The 22,121-nt window shown below is 36.0% G+C and overlaps 1 protein-coding gene across 3 annotated transcripts in view; it reads left to right on the plus strand.

Moving 5' to 3' along the window:
* LOC133528796 (small G protein signaling modulator 2-like) overlaps positions 1-18,697 on the plus strand; it is a 172,187-nt gene extending 153,490 nt beyond the window's left edge. For all 3 annotated transcript variants that reach the window (XM_061866263.1, XM_061866262.1, XM_061866264.1), the window contains 9 exons: positions 3,094-3,289; positions 3,569-4,097; positions 4,385-4,542; positions 4,981-5,105; positions 6,369-6,548; positions 7,841-7,967; positions 8,294-8,444; positions 10,715-10,809; positions 16,976-18,697. In XM_061866263.1, the coding sequence (XP_061722247.1) occupies positions 3,094-3,289; positions 3,569-4,097; positions 4,385-4,542; positions 4,981-5,105; positions 6,369-6,548; positions 7,841-7,967; positions 8,294-8,444; positions 10,715-10,803 (1,555 nt within the window). In that variant the 3' untranslated portion in view covers positions 10,804-10,809; positions 16,976-18,697. The remainder of the gene's footprint in view (positions 1-3,093; positions 3,290-3,568; positions 4,098-4,384; positions 4,543-4,980; positions 5,106-6,368; positions 6,549-7,840; positions 7,968-8,293; positions 8,445-10,714; positions 10,810-16,975) is intronic.
* The last annotated feature ends 3,424 nt before the right edge of the window (positions 18,698-22,121 follow it).

Here is a 22,121-nt window from a genome sequence, read left to right on the forward strand (position 1 = left end):
AAATATATACGTACCAGTCTCACAAAAAACTCATTGGATGAAGTATCGTTTCCATTTCTCATCCGGTGTTTTGGTATCCGCCAACACCTTTTCAAAAGCTTTAGATCCCTTGACGGGTGGCCAAAATACCTCCCGACGCCTTGGCGTAATCCACTGATTCTTTACAATGGATATTGATCCGCCGTCTTGATCACTGAATTGTATCACTGAGTATGTACTCATCACTGAGTATGTGTTTATCATGTGATAAAACTAAAATATACCTTTAAGAGTCTCGAATTGCACAGCACCCACGGACGCGATACAACACAACAGACCGGGCAAACGGAAAAGGAGGGAAACGATACATGACACATGACACTTCAATCAAAATGTCAGAATTTCGTTCCGTTCCAACTTCTGATGTTTCTAAAAATAATAATTTTAAGCTTGTTTTGGTGTTATTAATTATAAAATCTATAAAAAAAATACTGTATAACAACTTTAGAGTTACCGAAACAAACGGAAATATTTTTTTTTTACTTTATAAATATTTTACAATACAAGATTGACAAATTGGTTTCAAGAAACGAAACGCGTTATTTTGTCGGTTACATACTTCTTGATAGTAACCCCAAATAGACGTCAATAGAACGTCAATTTTGTGACTAAAATGGTACGTCCTACTAACAGAGACCCCAAATAGATGTAAATTTCTATAAGAAGTTACTACGCTAATATTAAGAATCACGTTTAGTGAAACAGGGCAATAGCCGCGAAAATCGACGTTCGTCAATTGCGGGCATTTTTCTCTGTCACTCTAATGACGTCTTAGTGAGAGTAAAAGAGAAAATTCCCCTCAATTTGCGAATTTCGTTTTTCGCGGTAGGCCTGCACGTCTTTGACTCGTTGTTCGAAAATTAATAACGTTGTTGTGACGCCGCTGCGGCGGGGCATAGTGGCGCTGCAATCGCTGTTTCAACACGGCAGTGTTGCCAAGTCTCTTGTTTTTACAAAAGATTCCCCAATTACCATTATATTACAACCCCAATTAGACGTCAGTGACTCGTCAATTTAATGACTTAAGAAGGTACGTCCTGATAGTGACCCCATACAGACGTCAGTAGAACGGCAATTTTGTGACTAAAAAGGTACGTCCTTATAGTGACCCCAAATAGACGTCAGTGAAGCGTCCATTTTGTGACTAAGCTGGTATGTCCTGATAGTGACCCCAAATAAACGTCAATTTTAAAACAAAGAAAGTACGTCGTATTAGTGACCCCAAATAGACGTCAGTAAAACGTCAAATTTGTGACTAAAAAGGTACGTCCTGATAGTGATCCCAAATAGACGTCAGTAAAACGTCAATTTTGTGACTAAAAAGGTACGTCCCGATAGTGACCCCAAATAGACGTCAGTGGAACGTCAATTTTGTGTCAAAGAAAGTACGTCCTGATAGTGACCCCAAATAGACGTACGTGAAACGTCAATTTTGTGATAAAAATAGTACGTCCTGAAAGTGTCCCCAAATAGACGTCAGTAAAACGTCAAATCTGTGACTAAAAAGGTACGTCCTGATAGTGACCCCAAATAGACGTCAGTAAAACGTCAAATTTGTGAATAAAAAGGTACGTCCTTGTAGTGACCCCATATAGACGTCAGTGAAACGTCAATTTTGTGACAAAGAAAGTACGTCCTGATAGTGACCCCAAATAGACGTCAGTGAAACGTCTATTTTGTGACAAAGAAAGTACGTCCTGATAGTGTCCCCAAATAGACGTCAGTAAAACGTCAAATTTGTGACTAAAAAGGTACGTCCTGATAGTGACCCCAAATAGACGTCAGTAAAACGTCAAATTTGTGACTAAAAAGGTACGTCCTGATAGTGACCCCATTTAGACGTCAGTGAAACGTCAATTTTGTGACAAAGAAAGTACGTCCTGATAGTGACCCCAAATAGACGTCAGTGAAACGTCATTTTTGTGTCCAAAATGGTACGTCCTAATAATGACCTTAAATAGACGTCAGTGAAACGTCTACTCTCGACGAATAGAGTACTGACCTTGTTATGACCTATAAATGACGTCAATTGTGCGTCACTGACGTCAGTTTGCTACCTGGGTAGCTTAAGTGACATATTTTTCTAGTTTTTTGCGTAATACGTATTTCTAAATCTATAATTTGAAGTTAACAAATAACTTCTTAAAAATAAAATAGAACTTAGTAGTAAAAAGTGTTACAATGTCAATATCACTTTAAAAACAAAATGTGAAATCGGTTTTTTATTATATTTAACCAACAAGTACTCAAATTTTCGAGTAGTTTCCAAAACCTGATGATGGGATGTGGGGTGGGAAATGGAACTCCTTGGAAGGACAAGTTTTCGTAACTGTTCTTTGATTGAATTCTTTGTAACGTTGACATCCATTCTAGTAACAAAAGAAGATATATATTTTACTTTTAACCCAAATGATATTAAATGCGCTACAATATTATCTTGCTCTCATTTTTTGGTTCGAGAAAGTAGTAGAATGTATGATTTTTAAAAATGTTGTTTAGGGATAGAAGGGCAAATTATAGGGAACGAGACACGACACGGCGATCTCGTGCAAAAATAATAGAGTGTAGGATTAAAACCATCGCGGAAAGGGACTCCCTAAGAAAAGTTACATGGATCAAGTAAAGAATTGGCTAGACGTAGAGTAGCACGTACGTACGAAGATGAAGGAAATTGCATAAAATTGGATGAAATTGTGAAGACGAAAGATTCTCTCTTAAATTTCAATAGAAAAGAATCTATATTTTATCATATTTATAATCGGAGTAAACTAAAGATTATCAATATACATATATATGATAAGCTCAACTCAAGTCGGTTGAGTACCGCCGACTTAATCCTGTTCATTTGTTTAGTTTTAATCTGCTATCACAACATTATGACATAACATTAACCTTCTCTCTAGCATAAATTACAAATGCCTTCCATGGCATCTCCATCCCTTAATTTTTCCTTCTATTACAGTATTTATGTAAATTATTTTGTAAATCGTGACACGAATAACATATTAATTCTGTATATCGTCATACAAAACCCCGTTTTCTTTGCTCTCTCAGATTTGGCTCAACAACAGAAGAGCGCGCAGAACAAGACGCAGCTTGCCGCCGACAGTACGAGACCGTGATGTCGGAGTGGCTGTGCGTGGAGGCCATCGTGCGCCAGCGGGACCGGGAGGCCACGGCGGCTTCCATCGCCCGACTGAGCGAGGCTTCTGGGAGGCTGAAGCCGGTCGAGAACGCATCGCCTAGCGAGGTACTAACAACACCACAATTAATCGATTGATTATTGGTAGACCTTGTGTCGTTTCAATAAGGTTTATTAACCCTTGCAGGTTTCAATTTGCCATCCAGAAAACGATCTTGAGGTTTAACACTTAGAATCCTTTTTTTATTGTTTTTTCGAACGCGATATCGCATCCATGAGTCTGAAGGGGTTAATTGTCAGTAATCTGTGATGATGCTTTCGAATTCATATATTACTGTTAAAAATCTTAATATTTGCAAGATAAATCACGACGACATCTATTTTCAGGTGTTCGAAGATGACTGTAGCATTATATCTGATAATCCACCAGTGGTTTCACCTGAACCAAACGAAAACGAACAAAAGAAGCTAGAAACCAAACCGGTTTTGTCGAGAGCGCCGAGCATAGACGAAGTAGAGAACATAGAGATGGATTCAGAAGACAAAGAGAATATAAACGGAGAGACTGAGAAGGGTGATAGTAGGGATGTAGATTTAGACAGTCTAAAAGACTTAGATGAAGAGGAGGAAGTACACATTAAGAGTACAGTTGAGAATCCTGATATGAGAAGGGAGAGCATAGCTGAGATAAAGAGGTTAGCTGAAGGTATAGTGCAGACTGGCGGTGGGAGAGGGCCGCTGTGTAGCGTGGATAGTGCGAATATAAACTTTAATGGGAACGACTTAAGGTCGTCGTTGGACGAGAGCGTACCAACTGCTCCTCCGCCACCGCAACAGCAACATACGAGTGTGATTATTACAAATCCATCAGTCGATCTAGCTGCCGGCGGGTCGCCTGCATCAGGAGGAACCACCGGTAAGATATTATTCATTCTTCTAAAACACAAAACGTTTCTTAATCATCTCAAAGTAAATTATAACAACTTTGTAGTTCCGGCAAAATTGAGTAAAATACGTTTCTTAGTAGGTACTTTACTTTTTACATAAGCAATGACTACAAACGCGATAGTTGCCGCTATGAGCAGGATTGCTCTCAATTGTTTGAAATGTAATAATGTGATGGCTATTTTTATTTTCCAAAAAAAACTGTTTTTGGATGTGGAGATGGAACGTTTTAAATGAAAAGGATGCCTTTCGGTGTAGCGAACGTGAGCCCCGCGCGCAGCCCGCTGGGCGTGGTGCGCGAGGAGTCGGCGTCGGCCGGCGCCTCCTTCGACACGCTGGAGCCCTCCGCCGAGCCCCGCCCCGACAACAGGTCCAACTGCGTGTCGCCGGCCAGCTCCAATGGTGGCGTTTATTCTGTAAGTTCTACAACTAGAGTTTTACTTCGTTGAATTTGCCACCAAATATTAGTGCTATGTTTTGCACCAGATACTGGAAACTCGCTCGGGTTGTTCTCCACTCAGCCATATTTCTGTGACCCAAGATATTTTTTAATATAAGTAGCCAATTTGAAATAGAGGTGTATTGTCAAAGAAAACTTTGTAGCGATGTATTTTACTGCCATCATTCTTTCAACACATTTTTAAAACTTTTGCCATTTGACATTGATCCTTATTATTTTACTGATATGAGTGAAATTTGTTAAATATCAATAAGTGGCGCCATCTAATAGATCAAAGGCCAAAGATATAGGAGCATCGTTTCGAGCGATTGCGCCATAATCTTTAGGTAGTGCCCGGTAAGATGGCGCAAGCGGAACTATAAAAATATTTTATAATGAATGTTTCCTTTTTCAGAATGAACTGGTGGAAAGTTTCGCTTTGAACTTGCATCGTATTGAAAAAGATGTACAAAGGTGCGACAGGAACTATCCGTTCTTCACAGATGAGAATCTCGACAAGCTGAGAAATATTATGTGCACGTGAGTAATTTATTATACAAACAATAATATTGATTTCATTTATACCTATCAGAGAATTCCCTTAATAAATTATATTATAACTAGGAATAATTAATGTAAACTCGATCACAATTCGTATTAGCGTTTATTTTTTTACCATTATATTATGTGATTTCTTGCCACTTTTATATTATTTCTAGTCAGGATCGGGAGCCGTTTTCATCCTTACAGGAGAAAAAAAAGGTCCCAAAATTTCCATACATTTTTCAAACTTTCCTTTTTGTTACCTTCATACAAAGTATATGGGGTGAATGGTAACACAATAGGAAAAAACTCTGAGTCAGTTTTTTCAATTTTCAGCATCGTAAAAGCTCGTGAATCTGAGTAAAAATAACACAATATTTATGGAAAAATACAAAATGGTTACACGCTCGACTAGTTTTGGAACTTTATTAGACCCGAACAGTTTTCGCCTAGCAGTCGGTTTACGACTCGGGGCCAAGCTCGTCGAGCCTCACCAGTGCGTCTGCGGGGCTACAGTCGATCGCCTGGGTCACCATGGCCTCGCATGCCCCAAAAGTGCCGGTCGCCTGTCTCGCCATGCCTGCCTTAACGACATCATCCGTCGGGCTTTAGTCAGCGTCAACGTGCCAACTACATTGGAGCCTAACGACTTGGCTCGTGACGACGGCAAACGGCCCGACGGGTTGACCCTCGTGCCGTGGGAACAGGGACGGCGGCCTCTAATATGGGACGCAAGTTGCGTATTAGACACCCTCGCGCTATTCCACCTCGGCACGACGTCGTTAAGAGCAGGCAGTGCTGCCGCTACTGCTGAAGCTGCAAAACGTCGCTAATACGCGTCTTTAGGTGACAGCTACGTATTTGCGGCGTTTGCCGTAGAAACCTTAGGTCCTCGGGGGCCAGAAGCCATAAAAAAAAATTCAAAAATTAAAAGATCTTCTGATCCGCTCCACTGGTGACCACAGGGCTGGTTCGTTCCTCGCTCAGCGCATTGGAATTGCAATCCAGCGAGGAAACGCGGCCAGTCTTGTGGGCACACTACCAAATGGCAGCGGCATATAATTTAGGCCCCATAGGTTTAGTTTAGTTTTTGTTTTTGTGTTTTGTATTAATTTTAGTTTTGTAGGTAGGTTTAATTTTAGGTTACATTTTATTCTAAGTTTGTCATTATTTAAATAAAAATATCTTTTATGATTATTATTAAATGAAAGTGGCATTTTTTTAAATAAATGCTCATCAATGTTTGTATTTACTTACTAGTTACGTGTGGGAGCACCTAGAAATGGGGTACATGCAAGGCATGTGCGACCTAGCAGCCCCTCTCCTGGTGATGATGCGCGAGGAGGGCGCCGCGCACGCGCTGTTCGCCAGCCTCATGGCGCGCGCCAAGGACAACTTCCCGTCGGGACAGGCCATGGACGCGCACTTCGCGGACATGAGGTCAGTGCGACAACACTCTGACCACGTTAACTTTGCAACGACTTTGCAATAACAATAATTAGGTGCGCCGTACTTGACGTAGCACTTAGCATAATATCTGTCTCAGTTTTTAAGTGTCAAAGAAAAAAAAAAAGAACTTTATAGAATGTATGAAATAATCTGGCCCTTTGTCCGGTACGAGGTGCTAAAAGGTAGGTAAAAATTTTACGAACTTTTCAACGCTGATTTTTATGTATGTTTTAGAAAATATTGTTAAAAACTGATAATCAACATTGCCAGACCATTACCGCCGGCAGTAACTTTTTCCAGACGCTTCAAAACTATCAAAAAATAATCTAACTTTACTTATATTCTCACTCTTGATTTTTATATATTATGAAAAATCAGCCATGAGAATATTAAGACAATTTTGTATTATTTTTACCAACCTTTACCGGAAAAATGACCGTCGGGCCAATATAGCAAGTATGCAGACATTCAAAGTACATACTAACACTATATTATCCCATACATTTTATTCATGAGAAAAAAAGTAAGGTCTGGCGGCTCTGCCTAAATACTAAAAAAAAAAAGCAAAATTTAAAAATATAGGCGCGAAGGGTTATTTTTATTTCCCATTTATAATTTGAATTTCGCGCCTTTTTCTACTGACAAGGTGGTTTGACTGGCTATAGTTTTGTAGTTTTATATATTTAAGTTAATCAGTATAATTAATTGTATAAATTTAGGCTAAATAAGTTTGATCTCACTGCTGTGCAATACAATTTGTCAATGTTATTAAGTAGGTACTCCATTATTGTCGTACATATCTATATATTTTACCTTTATTACCTTTTAAAATGTTTTTAGTGTAAGATTTAATAAGTTATGATGTTGATGTACTTTATTTAAAAAATATTGACTGAAGTTTATGTGGCAGAAGACAACCTTACGCAAAGCTTATAGTGTCCAACTAAGCTCAAGTATAATATTGCGCAATATACTTACTATAAAATATAGGTACCTAACTACTGGACAAGCATGAATAACAACCTACTTAAATATGCAGAAATATTCCTAATGTAGGTATATTTTTACATATTTAAGCATCACACTGCAATATTGTGCTTCCATGGAATCCTTATGGACTTTACTCCGTGGGCAAGTTGACTTCTCACTAGACTGACAATAATTTCATGCCTATTACGATATGACTTGACATAGAATCGTTACTTGTCAATAAAAAAACCCTATTAATTAAGATATAATATCCTACATTAACATATGCAATATTAATAATCATTTGTGTTTAGGTCGCTGATCCAAATTCTGGACTGCGAGTTGTACGAGCTGATGCACGCTCACGGCGACTACACACATTTCTACTTCTGCTATCGCTGGTTCCTGCTCGACTTCAAGCGTGAACTGCTATACCAGGATGTAAGTGGCCTCCTGTTGTCTCCTGGGGCCTGTTGTTGTTGTTGTCCTGTTGCTGTTGTTGGTGGCTGGTTGTAGATGCCAAACTAAAAACGGTTGCCCTATAGTATGCACCGTTCACCTCTACATTCGGGATTCCTACCGCAACACCTCGGGTTGATCCAACAGGCGGCGACCAATCGGTTGTCTCGCGTGCTTTACAGCCATATCCCCAGCTATCCCATCCTTTTCGGATGTTTTTGAACGTAGAACCACAGTCAATAAGACAGTCATACAAAAAAACGGAATTACTGTAACGTTGCCTATATGGATATCTATTATCTACGCAGGTGTTTGCTGCCTGGGAGCTGATCTGGGCGGCGCGGCACGTGGCCTCCGAGCACATGGTGCTGTTCCTAGCGCTAGCCCTACTTGAGACCTATCGAGATGTCATCTTGGCTAACACCATGGATTTTACGGATATCATCAAGTTTTTCAACGGTGAGTCAAACGTACAAAGGTTACTTAATAAACTATAGTCCACTCTCCGTAACTCCATATTTTTATTATTATTAATCCTGCTAGCACCACAGCTCTAGCAAAAATGACTTAATAATTACCTAAACCATACGTCAACTTTATACGCGATAATCTTGCGTCGTCCGTCGTCACCGTCACTACCCCAAAGATACCGGCGTGTCGGTTGGCGTAAAAAATGACACTGCAAGCACTAGCGACAATAAAGCATATTTATAAAATTAAATATTGTAGTCTAGTCCCTACCCCAACTGAAATACCTACGTTATGTTGAAAATATGTTTTAACTACTTACTTTAATTTCTCAAGTTCGGTTTAGTCGTAGATAACATTCGGGACGTGATTCTTTCCTCTTTTACGTTCTTGAATTCTCAAATAAGTGAGAGCAACCTACTTTGTATAGTCATTAGTATATATTACTTATAGTAAACAGCTCACACGTGTACTTAACACGTTTAATTTATTATGTATTATTCCATAGTAAATTGACACAATAATAGTTTATCTAATCATGGTAATTGAATACATCTGCACCAATATCTACACCAACATGTTAATGAGATAAGGTCCAGCGGGGAATCACCGGACCGACGTATTACTGACAAAGTGCGAACTCTAATGATAACGACTTTAAATGATTTAATCACAAAGAAAAAACACATTATGGTTATTTTTTGCTTGATATGATGGCATATTAATGATGCACGATAATAATTAAAATCAGATTAGGTATGTAGATTAGGTGGACGTAGGTAATGCGTACAGCTAAATTTAGTTGCAAAAAATGCTAAAGTGAATAAAACGTCTCTCAGATTATAGAAGCCTTTGATTGATAATCGTTTTGCCCTGACCGTTATTTTACAAGTTACAAGCTTTTATTTAACTTGCCCTGTTAGCATGTAGTGTGTGTTAGTGTGGATCAAATCGTAGAAGCTAAATTTGACCTATTTCCCGATTTCCGATTGAGCTGAAAATTGAATATGCAAGTCGGGTGACAATGCAATATAATAATAATACCCGTGAACGGGTTCCAGCAGGCATTCTACATGACATTAAAGCTATCCAAGGGGCCTCTACGTGTTGGATCTATATCCCTACGCTAGCCTATCAAAAGACCAGGATTTATAGGCCCGTATAATGATAATATTGATAATAAATCAATAGCAAAATTACAATTAACAATTAAAAATTAAACAGTATTGACATTTTAACCTACCTAACCTAATTATGGTAGCATCGAGCTGATCTGATGATAGAGACAGGAGGTCACCATAGGAACTCAGTGATGAAACAACACAACCTAATTGTGTTTGGGGTTTTTAGAATTGGTTGCCTCCGATGAGAAAAGTACAGTCACCGATAAAAGGTTGAGCCAAAAATGAAAATTTTAACAAAAACTTATTGATATTTTGTATTTGTTAGAAAGGAACTAAATTTAACAGAAGATTGCCAAGTTTTCTGATCAGGGGGGTAAAATGTAGGTTTTTGTAGGTAAATCTGATGCATCAGAATCAGAGAATATAATAGAGCCTAAGTCTTTTTTATAAAATTCTCTAAAATCGTTTGTCGAACGAAGAAATGTCTGTACACAGTTTCGGAGTTTATAGACGATGATTTCTGAACCTAGTTTTATAAATTATTTTTAAGAATAGATTTTATTGTATATTATATATTTGTATTATGTATTAAATATAGTTTGCATGCTATTGTTTATGAGGGTCCATGAGATAATAAATAAAGGACATTCTTACACAAATTGACTAAGTAAATATTTTATTATATGTTAAAAAAAATGCATGAATACCATGGTTGCAATAAAGAATATTTATATATTAGAAGTCACATAATAACACCACCGTAACCACCACACAACCAACCAAGCTTTATAAATAAAATAAAAAAACTGTCCAATGACTGACTTGGAAAATGTCTTTTATATATTTATTATGAAATTTTATTGAGTATATTAGAGGTAAGTAATATCAATATTGTAGGTTTTAGCGGCCCACCATTCAAGGAAAATTCAATTGAATTTGATTAATGTTATTAGAAAATAGAGTTAAATTTGTTTCGTTTTAAAATCGAACTAAACAAAACAAAAGCAACTCTGTTCCGTTTAATTAAGATTTAAATTTCATTGGAGTTAATTTGTAATATTACTAGGACATTGACCCCAACAGGATACGGAGATCAGGGAGATATTTGAAGGACTATAACAAAAACCTTGTTTTCAGAAATGGCTGAACGGCACGACGCGTCCGCGGTGCTGTCTCTCGCCAGGGACCTCGTCTTGCAAGTTCAGACCTTGATAGAGAACAAATAAATATAGGTAACAATAATACTTTACTTATCTCTGTTATAAGTAGGTATGGATCATCGAAAGTAGGAGATTATTTGGATAAAGATAATGTATTCAATGAGTTTTATTTAAAAAATCCAAGATAATATCGACTAGTGTCTGTAATATGGTTACTTCTCAAAGTTCCGTAATATTTGTATGAAAATATGACGTATCGTACGCAACGGGCTGTATATGGTTTATAAAGAAATGGGTAGATTTCATTATATACCTATAACTTTTTGCCTATCTGTTTTCAAGAAAACAAGCACTTATGCTTTTTTGCAACTTGACACAAACTATCTGACCCTGACAATTCTACGTAGGCAGAGTCAGGCCAAGCTAAGTTGGCAGCGATTTTGACATTTAAAGTAACATAATAAAAATAAAAAAAATTGTTTATTTCGGACCATAATCCATAGAAATAGGTTAGTAGCTTCTTAAAAATCTATGTTAGTCTTATGAATAAATATATATCTACAGGAAACTTAACCTAGTAGGCATTGGGAGCGATAAATAGTCTTACCCTATTTGTCCCTCCCAATAATCACATCAACCCAGTATTTTGTGAGCGGGCAGTCGAGGCGATCGGCCAACGTCCTTAGCATGCTGTTGCTGCTTCCACGCACTCTCCCAAGCATTGAGGCAATTCTTTATGGCAAAGAAGTCGTCGGTTCTAGCCTCGGCGAAAATGCCCGATGCGCTGCAGTGTTTAGGTCGCCTCAACAGCATTCTAAGGACGTTGTAGTAACACTTGCACTGTCTGGCCTAGCAATATCGCTGCCAACTTAGCTTGGTCTGACTCTAAGGTACATTATTTTAAGCTCATTTACCTACTTTTGTTATTGCAGAAACGTTATTGTTCAACGTAAGGTTACGATAACATTCTTCTGTTGGTGAAATAGGACCAGAAATGGGTAATCTCCGGTTATTAAACTTCACCATATATAGACACATAGATACTTATTTTATAAATAATTATATAAATTAGAGTGTTCACACTCAATCGTGATGTAACAATTACAAAATGATCATTATTTTGGTACATTTTACGATCGTAGTAAATGAAATTGCTAAGTTAGTCAAATCGTCTATTCTATTAAACTTAGGCAACGTATTAATTAGATAAAATTTAGTTGAGTTCATGTCAAACGAATAAAACATGCTCACTTTTATATATTGAATTTATAAGCGACAGTAATCACTCATAAAAAATATTATATTTACTTATTTTTTATTTACATATACGAAAAATATAATAATATTTCAGAACCTTATTATACAGGGAATAAATATATTACCAATTTAAGGTCAAAATACTAATAGTTATTTATTTTACAAGGGGGCAAAGTTGTTGTTTAACCGCTCGTGCTAATATTGATACCCGTGCAAGCGAAAGATTGCAAAATTGAACCACGAGCGTAGCGAGTGGTTCGAGAAGTGGAATCTTGAGCGTTGCGAGGGTTTCAAGGCACTAGGGTTAAACAAACTGCCTCCGAGTGAAACACAACATTTTTCACCACACCAACGCGAGGAAAATACTAACTATGAAATACCAAAAAAATCAAACCAAATCAAATCCAAATGAACTTAATTAAAAATTTATCATCCAAAATCATCATTTAAAAGTCAATTCTACTAGCTAACATAAGGAAACGACTTAAAATTTGCATTTGATTACTTTACCCCACATATGGATAAAATGCAACTTTCTCGTTAGTTTTTTAACAATCAAGAGGGCCTTTACCAGTTGGTGTGGTGAAAATATATTCAAGTACCTACGTCATTTCGAATTTGGTTACTTTATACATATATTACCTACCTATATACTCTATAGTACATTACGACGATACAAGTGCGAAAAATAGGTAATTCGCAACTCCTGTCGATTCAAAACACTCCCTTCGGTCGTGTTTTAATGTATCCCCACTCGTTGCGTAATGTACTATATTACGATACAAGTGCAGAAAATACAATACAGTACAGTACATATTGCTCTTTAAAGTTTCGACATATGCACGGAAAGTGCTCACTCCCGCAGGCGTGCGAGGAAGTAGCACCAGATGTATTGCAAACCATACCTATTCAATTCAATTCAATTTTTATTATAATACAATTAATAAACATGAATGAGGAAAATACTCATTTCATTCATGAAAAATGAATTAATAGGAAGTGTTTTGATAAACATACACATGTGAGTACGAGAGGGGTTCCACGAATTCGCCTACTACATAATATTTACTCATTACCGCTGGTTGTAAAGGATTCCCCGGTCTTGTTGATAAAAACAACATTCTTTAGTTACTACACGCTTCGGTGCCTACATTAGGCCGCACGCAAGCGGTCGATATTGATCGATCACTCATTTGTTCGATATTCATGTATTAAGTGACTTAAAGCTTCAATATTTGTAAAAGCCCATATGTAAAATCAACTTGTGTGTATGGTATATTTTAGTACCAGGGTGCCGCAGCCAAGATGACAATTGTTTTTAGAGAAACGCCTAAGTAAAAAAAATATCGGAACGACTAATGTCACGTGATCATTACCACACATTCACCTTTCGTATTGTCACATAACCTTGTCTTACTTGTCAGAGTAATTATTTACTACGATTACGTCACGCTGAGATGACTTTTATCAGTTGAACGCCACGTGAGCGACAGTATGACCGTGAACGAGACTTTAATCCGCTTGTAAATTACGTGATAATATGATAAATGTATTAAATGTTTATGTTTTTTCTCTTCACATTTAAAATGTGAAAAAACCTACCTCTTGATTTGTTCGTACACAAGATAAATATTGTACGTATTTTTGTACCCTTGATGGTAAAATAACGAGACGAATTTATTTATCATATAATTTTAAATAATTAATAATAATAATTCAGCCTATATACGTCCCACTGCTGGGCACAGGCCTCCTCTCATGCGCGAGAGGGCTCGGGCTATAGTCCTCACGCTAGCCCAATGCGGATTGGGGACTTCACATACACCTTTGAATTTCTTCGCAGATGTACCATATATGATGTATGTATGTGTGTGATGTTCATATAATTTTAGTATTGTATTTATTTATTTTATATTTTATTTAAAAAAGGTACAAATGGCGGACTTGATGCCTTATAATAATGCTAATTCATGTGGCAATAAAAGCAGCTGTTACCCTTTTTTTAATATGAGATGTCATTACAATTTCGGGTGTTAATCTAGTTCCCTGAAGAATGAACCAGATGGACTCATATCATATCGATTACAAATTGAAGATGATTCAATAATATCGTACCAGTACCAACTATTATATATAAATATTTGTACTTACATATTTACTTATTATCTTGAAGTCTATCATACTTCTGCATATCGTCTTAAGTACTTCCCTCCGTGCCTTGACCTTACACAGTTTTCATATAATTCAATTGTTATAATTCTGGTTCAAAACTATTATAATATTACCTCAAGTAAACCTCAGTAAAAATATAGCTACGCAACATATTCAAACACCGTGTGACTACAGTGTGCTTGTAAGTATACGAATGTCTACCTTACCTTAATCTAGGCTAGATGTCTTAAAACCGGTAATTATTACACTAAAGGCCTGTTTCACGATGTCCACGTAAGGTATTGGATAGCTAATTAACAAATAAAATAACTGCCAGATAAAACTGCCTACAAAACATTGCATTTTATCTACCAGTTATGCTTTTTTTGAAGATTGTAACACACCAAAAATGACTTTATTCATCAAATAAGAGGCAAGTAGTTTATGCATGAAATGTTTTTGATTCTCATCAATATTATAGATAGAAAGGTACTTAAAATAAAGGGATTTTTAACCTATAGGTTCATCTGTAACAAATCTCGCTAAGCTTAAACCAAATGGATTTACGCATTGTAAATGTGCTTCTTGGTCAAGTCGAACTAAATTATCGTAAGCATAAATTACCTTAACAAGTGCTTCCATAATGAGTTTCTTTTTGTACCTACAGTTGTATATCATAATCCCTTAAATTATTTATTTATAAGTTAGGTATATACGGTATACTCATAACGTCATAACGTCGGCTGAGATTACCTTTGTGCCATATTAATTTTAAAGCAAAATCGATTTCTAATAATTCCTAAAATAACAAAAAATATGTCATAATTGACACTAATCGGTCTTTTTAGGGTTCCGTAGCCAAATGGCAAAAAACGGAACCCTTATAGATTCGTCATGTCCGTCTGTCTGTCCGATTCTGTCACAGCCACTTTTTTCCGAAACTATAAAAGCTATACTGTTCAAACTTAGTAAGTGGATGTATTCTATGAACCGCATTAAGATGTTCACACAAAAATAGAAAAAAAACAATAAATTTTGGGGGTTCCCCATACTTAGAACTGAAACTCAAAAAATCTTTTTTCGTCAAACCCATACGTGTGGGGTATCTATGGATAGGTCTTCAAAAATGATATTGAGGTTTCTAATATAATTTTTTTCTAAAGTGAATAGTTTGCGCGAGAGACACTTCCAAAGTGGTAAAATGTGTGTCCCCCCCCCGTAAATTCTAAAATAACAGAATGAAAAAACTAAAAAAAATATATGATATACATTGTCATGCAAACTTCCACCGAAAATTGGTTTGAACGAGATCTAGTAAGTAGTTTTTTTTTTAATAAGTCATAAAATTTAAAAAAAAAAATTTTTTCATCAAACCCATACGTGTGGGGTATCTATGGATAGGTCTTCAAAAATGATATTTAGGTTTCTAATATCATTTTTTTCTAAACTGAATAGTTTGCGCGAGAGACACTTCCAAAGCGAAAAAATGTGTGTCCCCCCCCCCCGTAACTTCTAAAATAACAGAATGAAAAATCTAAAAAATATATATGATATACATTACCATGCAAACTTCCAACGAAAATTGGTTTGAACGAGATCTAGTGAGTAGTTTTTTTTTTAATAAGTCATAAAATTTAAAAAAATTTTTTTTTTCATCAAGCCCATACGTGTGGGGTATCTATGGATAGGTCTTCAAAAATGATATTTAGGTTTCTAATATCATTTTTTTCTAAACTGAATAGTTTGCGCGAGAGACACTTCCAAAGTGAAAAAATGTGTCCCCCCCCCCCCCGTAACTTCTAAAATAACAGAATGAAAAATCTAAAAAAAATATATGATATACATTACCATGCAAACTTCCAACGAAAATTGGTTTGAACGAGATCTAGTGAGTAGTTTTTTTTTTAAACGTCATATAATTAAAAAAAAATTTTTTCATCAAACCCATACGTGTGGGGTATTTATGAATAGGTCTTCAAAAATGATATTTAGGTTCCTAATATCATTTTTTTCTAAACTGAATAGTTTGCGCGAGAAACACTTCCAAAGTGGTAAAATGTTGAACAAAATCTAGTAAGTAGATTTTTTTTTAATACGTCTTAAATGATACGGAACCCTTCATGCGCGAGTCCGACTCGCACTTGGCCGCTTTTTTAAATGTTGTGCCCTATCCGTATTTTATTATAGGGTAATTTACACTCTGTTAACAGAAAATTTTCACAAAAAGTACTTTGTTTTTTTACTCATCCAAAACGGATAGGGCAATAATAAAAATGCTTTTATTTCGTGATTACCACTATATATAAAATATTTGTATGGTACTATAAACAGTAAACATATGTGCCTAAATGATTTTTTTTTATATACTACGTCGGTGGCAAACAAGCATACGGCCCGCCTGATGGTAAGCCTATGTAAGCCTGCAACTCCAGAGGAGTCACATGAGCGTTTCCGACCCTAAACCCGCCCCCCCTCGTTGAGCTCTGGCAACCTTACTCACCGGCAGGAACACAACACTATGAGTAGGGTCTAGTGTTATTTGGCTGCTGTTTTCTGTAAGGTACCAGGACCTCCAGGTACTTCCCCAGTTGGGCTCTGCTCTAGATCTGGAATGACATCCACTGGCTGTGCCCTACCACACAAAGCGAGATGACATTCGCAATGCCCATACCTCTCTTTTCTATGATAAATAACTTGAATGTTTCCTAACTCAACAATTTTGGGAAAAAAAATTTTTTGCTTCTTTTTGCTCTCCTGCAAACCAATGTACCTGAGTGGCGTATAGCACAAACGTATTCTCACCCGACGATAATATAAATACTTTATTTAGTTCACCACCGGCAACGGAGGCAACGGAGCACTGCTGTTTAGAGTTTCAATGTATGGAAAACTTCAACAAAAGTTGTTTGTTTTGGCCTCGATTTTACTAACTTGACAATTTATCATCTGAAACTGATAATTCGCCGTACATTTGTGGGTTACACGGTTACAGAGGTTGCATACACGTAACAACTGTATGCAACCTCTAAGCGACCATTTTAATTTAATTGATTTAGAATTTGAAAATGCACCATGTCAAGTCGGTAAAATGGGAATGTACCTACGAATCAGTAGATTTATTTAATGCTTTTAAAGATGATTAAGAATAAAGTACATCATTTTACGATCAAATGTACAAAATTATCTTATGCGCTTAAATTATATTATCAACATTTTAAATATTAATGACATAAAGACCTTTATTTATACCAATTATGTTATGTAGAATTGTGTTAGCCATATTTCATCATACCTTTATAGGTTTAAATAACTTATCTTATGGTTATAAGAAAATGATAGAAATATTTATATATAATAAAATATATATTTGTTTAAAACTGTATTAAGTGTACTGTACTATATTCTTAGATTTGTCTTTATAAATAAATTAGTATGTATATTTTTAATATTTGGGGGTGGTGTGGTGACAAACAACTCAGTCAACAATATTAAGAAAAACATTTCGGTCAAAAATTGGATACAATACCACAGCAACATTGCTAATCTACCTGAGGTTGTTTTATTCACCACGGCACTGGTAAAATGATTTCGTCATTAATAATACAGCTTTTTAGTGTTTCTTCTGTGTCATTCTGTCCGGATGTATATGTGATGATCAATACGCTTACCCTATCATTAATTTTATATACAACATTGGCCTAAGTCCAAACATTATAATATAAGCTAAGCTATTGTGTTAAGAACACATTTAACTGGTGTCAAATTTAATAAATTTAATATTTTAAATACATAAGGAAACGATCAAGTACATATATCGTGCGAACAAGACGAGTAGGAAAGTAATCGAAACATTTTCTCTAAAACTATTTTCTACGGTAAACCCCTTAAAGTAAAATTAGTATGTTTCTATAGAAAATGGGTTTAAGTATATTTCTAAACGTTTTGTTCGCATTGCGGATTATAAATTAGAAATTATAAAGGATGTTTTATATAATTAGATAAATGTTTGTACGAATCAATGTTATGGTCATTTTATCGCACTTGTTAAATTAAGGAGATGAAATTACTTAATTTGTTTAGTGTACAGTTGTATAGATGGATGTTTACACGTGTCTACCTATAGCTATTGGAATATTGTATCGAATTTGTCCTAAATGTGTTTTTGTACTTGTCTAGCTTCAATAAACTTATCAACAAAATGCCTAGATGAATATTTTGTAGCAGTAATGTAGTACACATTTATAAATATTTACGTTAATCGCCTATAACCAATACCTCTCATTATTTTATATTTTCAGGCAAATTCATAAGTCACAAAAAACGTTCAAAAAAATATTCAGTTTATACCTATATGTAATTATATTTACTGCCATCAATTTTAGTTACCTATCTCATGTAGTATCTATCTATAATATATCCTAAACAATATAAAGTAGATTAAATAGATATTTAACGATGTTAATAAATGACATTCTAACTGTCATTGTTTATAGATTCGTAATGAAACTATTTTTGTGAAAGTCATCTTGTCATTAAAATACGTTTACACTTGTATAGTGGTTTTATTTTTCACCCTAAATTATATCCACGTTAACGAGCTACAAATTTTTATTCCTAGTTTAGTAATTAATTTACAATAAACAAAGTTATAAATAAATAAATAAATATTATAGGACATTATTACACAAATTGACTAAGTCCCACAGTAAGCTCAATAAGGCTTATGTTGAGGGTACTTAGACAACGATATATATAATATATGAATATTTTATAAATACTTAAAAACAAAGAAAAGTAGAAAACACCCATGACTCAGGAACAAATATCCCTGCTCATCACACGAATAAATGCCCTTACCAGGATTATATTATTGAACCCGGGACCATCGGCTTCATAGGCAGGGGGTCACTACCCACGAGGCCAGACCGGTCGTCCATAAATAAGTACACGAAATCGTTCTCACACCAAAAACCCCGATGTATGATTATAACCATAAGGAATATAAAAATAAATATTCCGAGCGACGACATGTAAGCCGGGCCGGACAGCGAGGTGCCATTGTTTACGCCCACTGCTGCCTTTTTGTCCTTTTCATCTGCATACAAGAGTGAGAAAGAGAGACCGCTATACTAGCTCGTTGTCGTGGATAGATTATAGAACTGTGCGTGGCAGTGGCAGCGCTCCGGTGTATGCGGAATAAGCCACCCCACACTAAACGTCTCCCGAGCGTCGGTGCCTAGTCAACTCTATGGCTGCTGCACGACGCAACGTTGGCGCAACTGCCGGCCTAGCCAAGGTGACAACGAAACGCTTTGTGTCTGTCTATCACTCTTCCGTATTAGTGCGACAGTGACAGTTGCGTTTCGATCGCTATGGAGCGTAAGCGATTTGCATGTTGGCTACGCGGCCTGCACAGCGACGCCATTTTCCACAGCGCTGACTAGACGCCGACGCTCAAAAGACCCTAGTGTGGGGTGGCCCATCCACCAATAGGACACGCACAGTTTCCAGAAGAGGCCGCGTAGCCAACATGCAAATCGCTTACGGCCCGGCCACGACATCGCGCGGCGGCCGCAGCGGCAAGCGGTGGCCTTAGGTTGGAGCGAGACACAGCGATCCGACCTTTCGTTCCGTCCTATGGCCGTCGTGGCCGGGCCATTACGCCCGTAGAGATCGAAAAGCAACTGTCACTGTCGCACTAATGTGGAAGAGTGCTAGAGAGACAACGCGTTTCGTTATCGTAGGGTGTGTAATGTTTGGTATAATTTTTTTTGTATATTTTCATTCGATATAACAACATTTGGTATATTTTTAAAGGGTATAATCATTGATTACATATAATTAACATTTAGTATAACAACAAAATATATACACTTATTTTGTATATTTATCATTACGTATAACGTTTATTTCGTATTTACTACATGATATAACACTTATTTATTATAACAATCATATGGTGTAATTAACTTTTAATGTACAACTCATATTCTATAACTAACTAGCAGTATAAAAATTAGAGATGGTCAAAAGCCGCAAAAAAGCAACAAAGAATTGATCAAATACTTGAGCGAAAACAAGAATACAAGGAAGATAAATTTCTGCGAGCAATGCCTTCTAATTTAAGTTTAAAATGATATTGCAAAGTTGAATGTAAAAAATAGACTTAATTTTTTGTATGCATTGCGTTTTGTTTAAACACTTTAAACTAATATATCATTTCCTGTAGGGATCACAGTTCTAACCTAACCTGACCTATTTTTCTGATAGCAATCCGTTTCTTTAGGGGTCACAGTTCAAACCTAACCTAACCTACATTTGTGATAGCAGTTCGTTTTTTTAGGGTTCACAGTAAAGTTCGAACTTACCTAATTTTTCTGATGTTAAAATTGGAATTTATCTCTAATACATTGTATAAAAAATTAATTATTCTTACTGTGCTTTAGATCAAATTAGCGTTATACCATTTGATTATTATTAGAAATAAGCATTATACTCAAAGAACATTATAATAAATGTTATTCGATATAATGAACATTATAAGAAACAATAATTATACATAATGTGTATATATAATTTTTTGTTATGTCAAACAATAATTATATTAAATGAGGGTATTTACAATTAATATTATATAAAAAATATAGCGATCGATACGCACCCGTTATCGTAGCGATATCGATTGTCACCTTGGCTAGGGCCGCAGAATGCATCCTTGCACCACTGCGTAACCTCGCATCGATATCTACTCTAAATACTGACATAAACCGCTGGATGTAGAGTCGTACCAAGCATTTACAATGACATGTCATCCATAATGTAAAAATTTTATGAAAAAATGACGTTTATAATAACACCCCCTCACTTAAACTGACTCTATCTCTTCCTATAAATTAACTTAATATTCGGTCAAAAATAGTAAAAACCAATTATCGTTTAAGGCTAGTCTTTTTCAAGAACTTACGAGGATACAATGGGCTGTCCTCTGTGGCTACTCAATCCACTTCAGTTTATATTTATAAAAAAACGTGCCTAGCTTGGGGGCCTTAGGCTAGGCCAAGGTGGTAACGATTAACATTAACGATTTGCTTTAATGAGACAATTAATTGAAAACACTCCAAGAGTAATTTGCATAACAAATATAAAATAGCCCAAAGTTTCAATGAACTCTAAATAAATATTTGACATCGGTCAAATACAGGTAGTACGGTGATGTCCCGCAGCATCCGTAGTAGCTTCATCGCAATATATGACGTCACAGCCGATCATTCACCCACGATGTTAATGAATCGTATGCGCATGTTTTTAGTCTGACTCATTGTTTACATACACCCTATTGACGGAAAATTATGAATAATTTCAAGCCAGTTTATCGATTACCTAAAGCTTGAGCGGGTTTTTGTCGATAAACTAACAATTTGTGTACAGATATTTAGTTCTACGATATACTTACTTTTTACCAGAGATTAAGTCAGGCATTTCAAACGAGATGTTTAAATAAATAAATAAAAATCATTTATTGCAGACTCTGGGTCCATAGCTTGGTTTGTACTACACAACAACAACAGAAAAAAAAAACAATTTAAATACAATTAATTGGTATTTAACAATAGTGTCAACGGAAAGCTATTTATTATTTAAAGTGGCGACATTGATACAGTAAGTTTATTTATTAAACAAATTTTATTTTATTATTTTATTAATCATTTATTTCAAGTAACTTTAGACTCATAAGTATGTTAGTATGCACTTACAGCTATGTTAATATGTACAAACTTATCACTAAATAATTACTAAGACAGCTATGTTTCTAGAAGCACCTATCTAGTGGTTAGACATAATAGGTACTTCTAGAAACATGCATGTCATCACAATGCCTCAAATATGGGCAGTCAAACCTCTCGGCAATCGAGCGCAGGATTGGGTTGGGGCTGGCCCGCACCCGGCGCACCAGGGATGTGCATCGTTTGCGCATA

The sequence above is a fragment of the Cydia pomonella genome, chromosome 20 (assembly GCF_033807575.1).
Source record: "Cydia pomonella isolate Wapato2018A chromosome 20, ilCydPomo1, whole genome shotgun sequence".
NCBI lineage: Eukaryota > Metazoa > Arthropoda > Insecta > Lepidoptera > Tortricidae > Cydia > Cydia pomonella.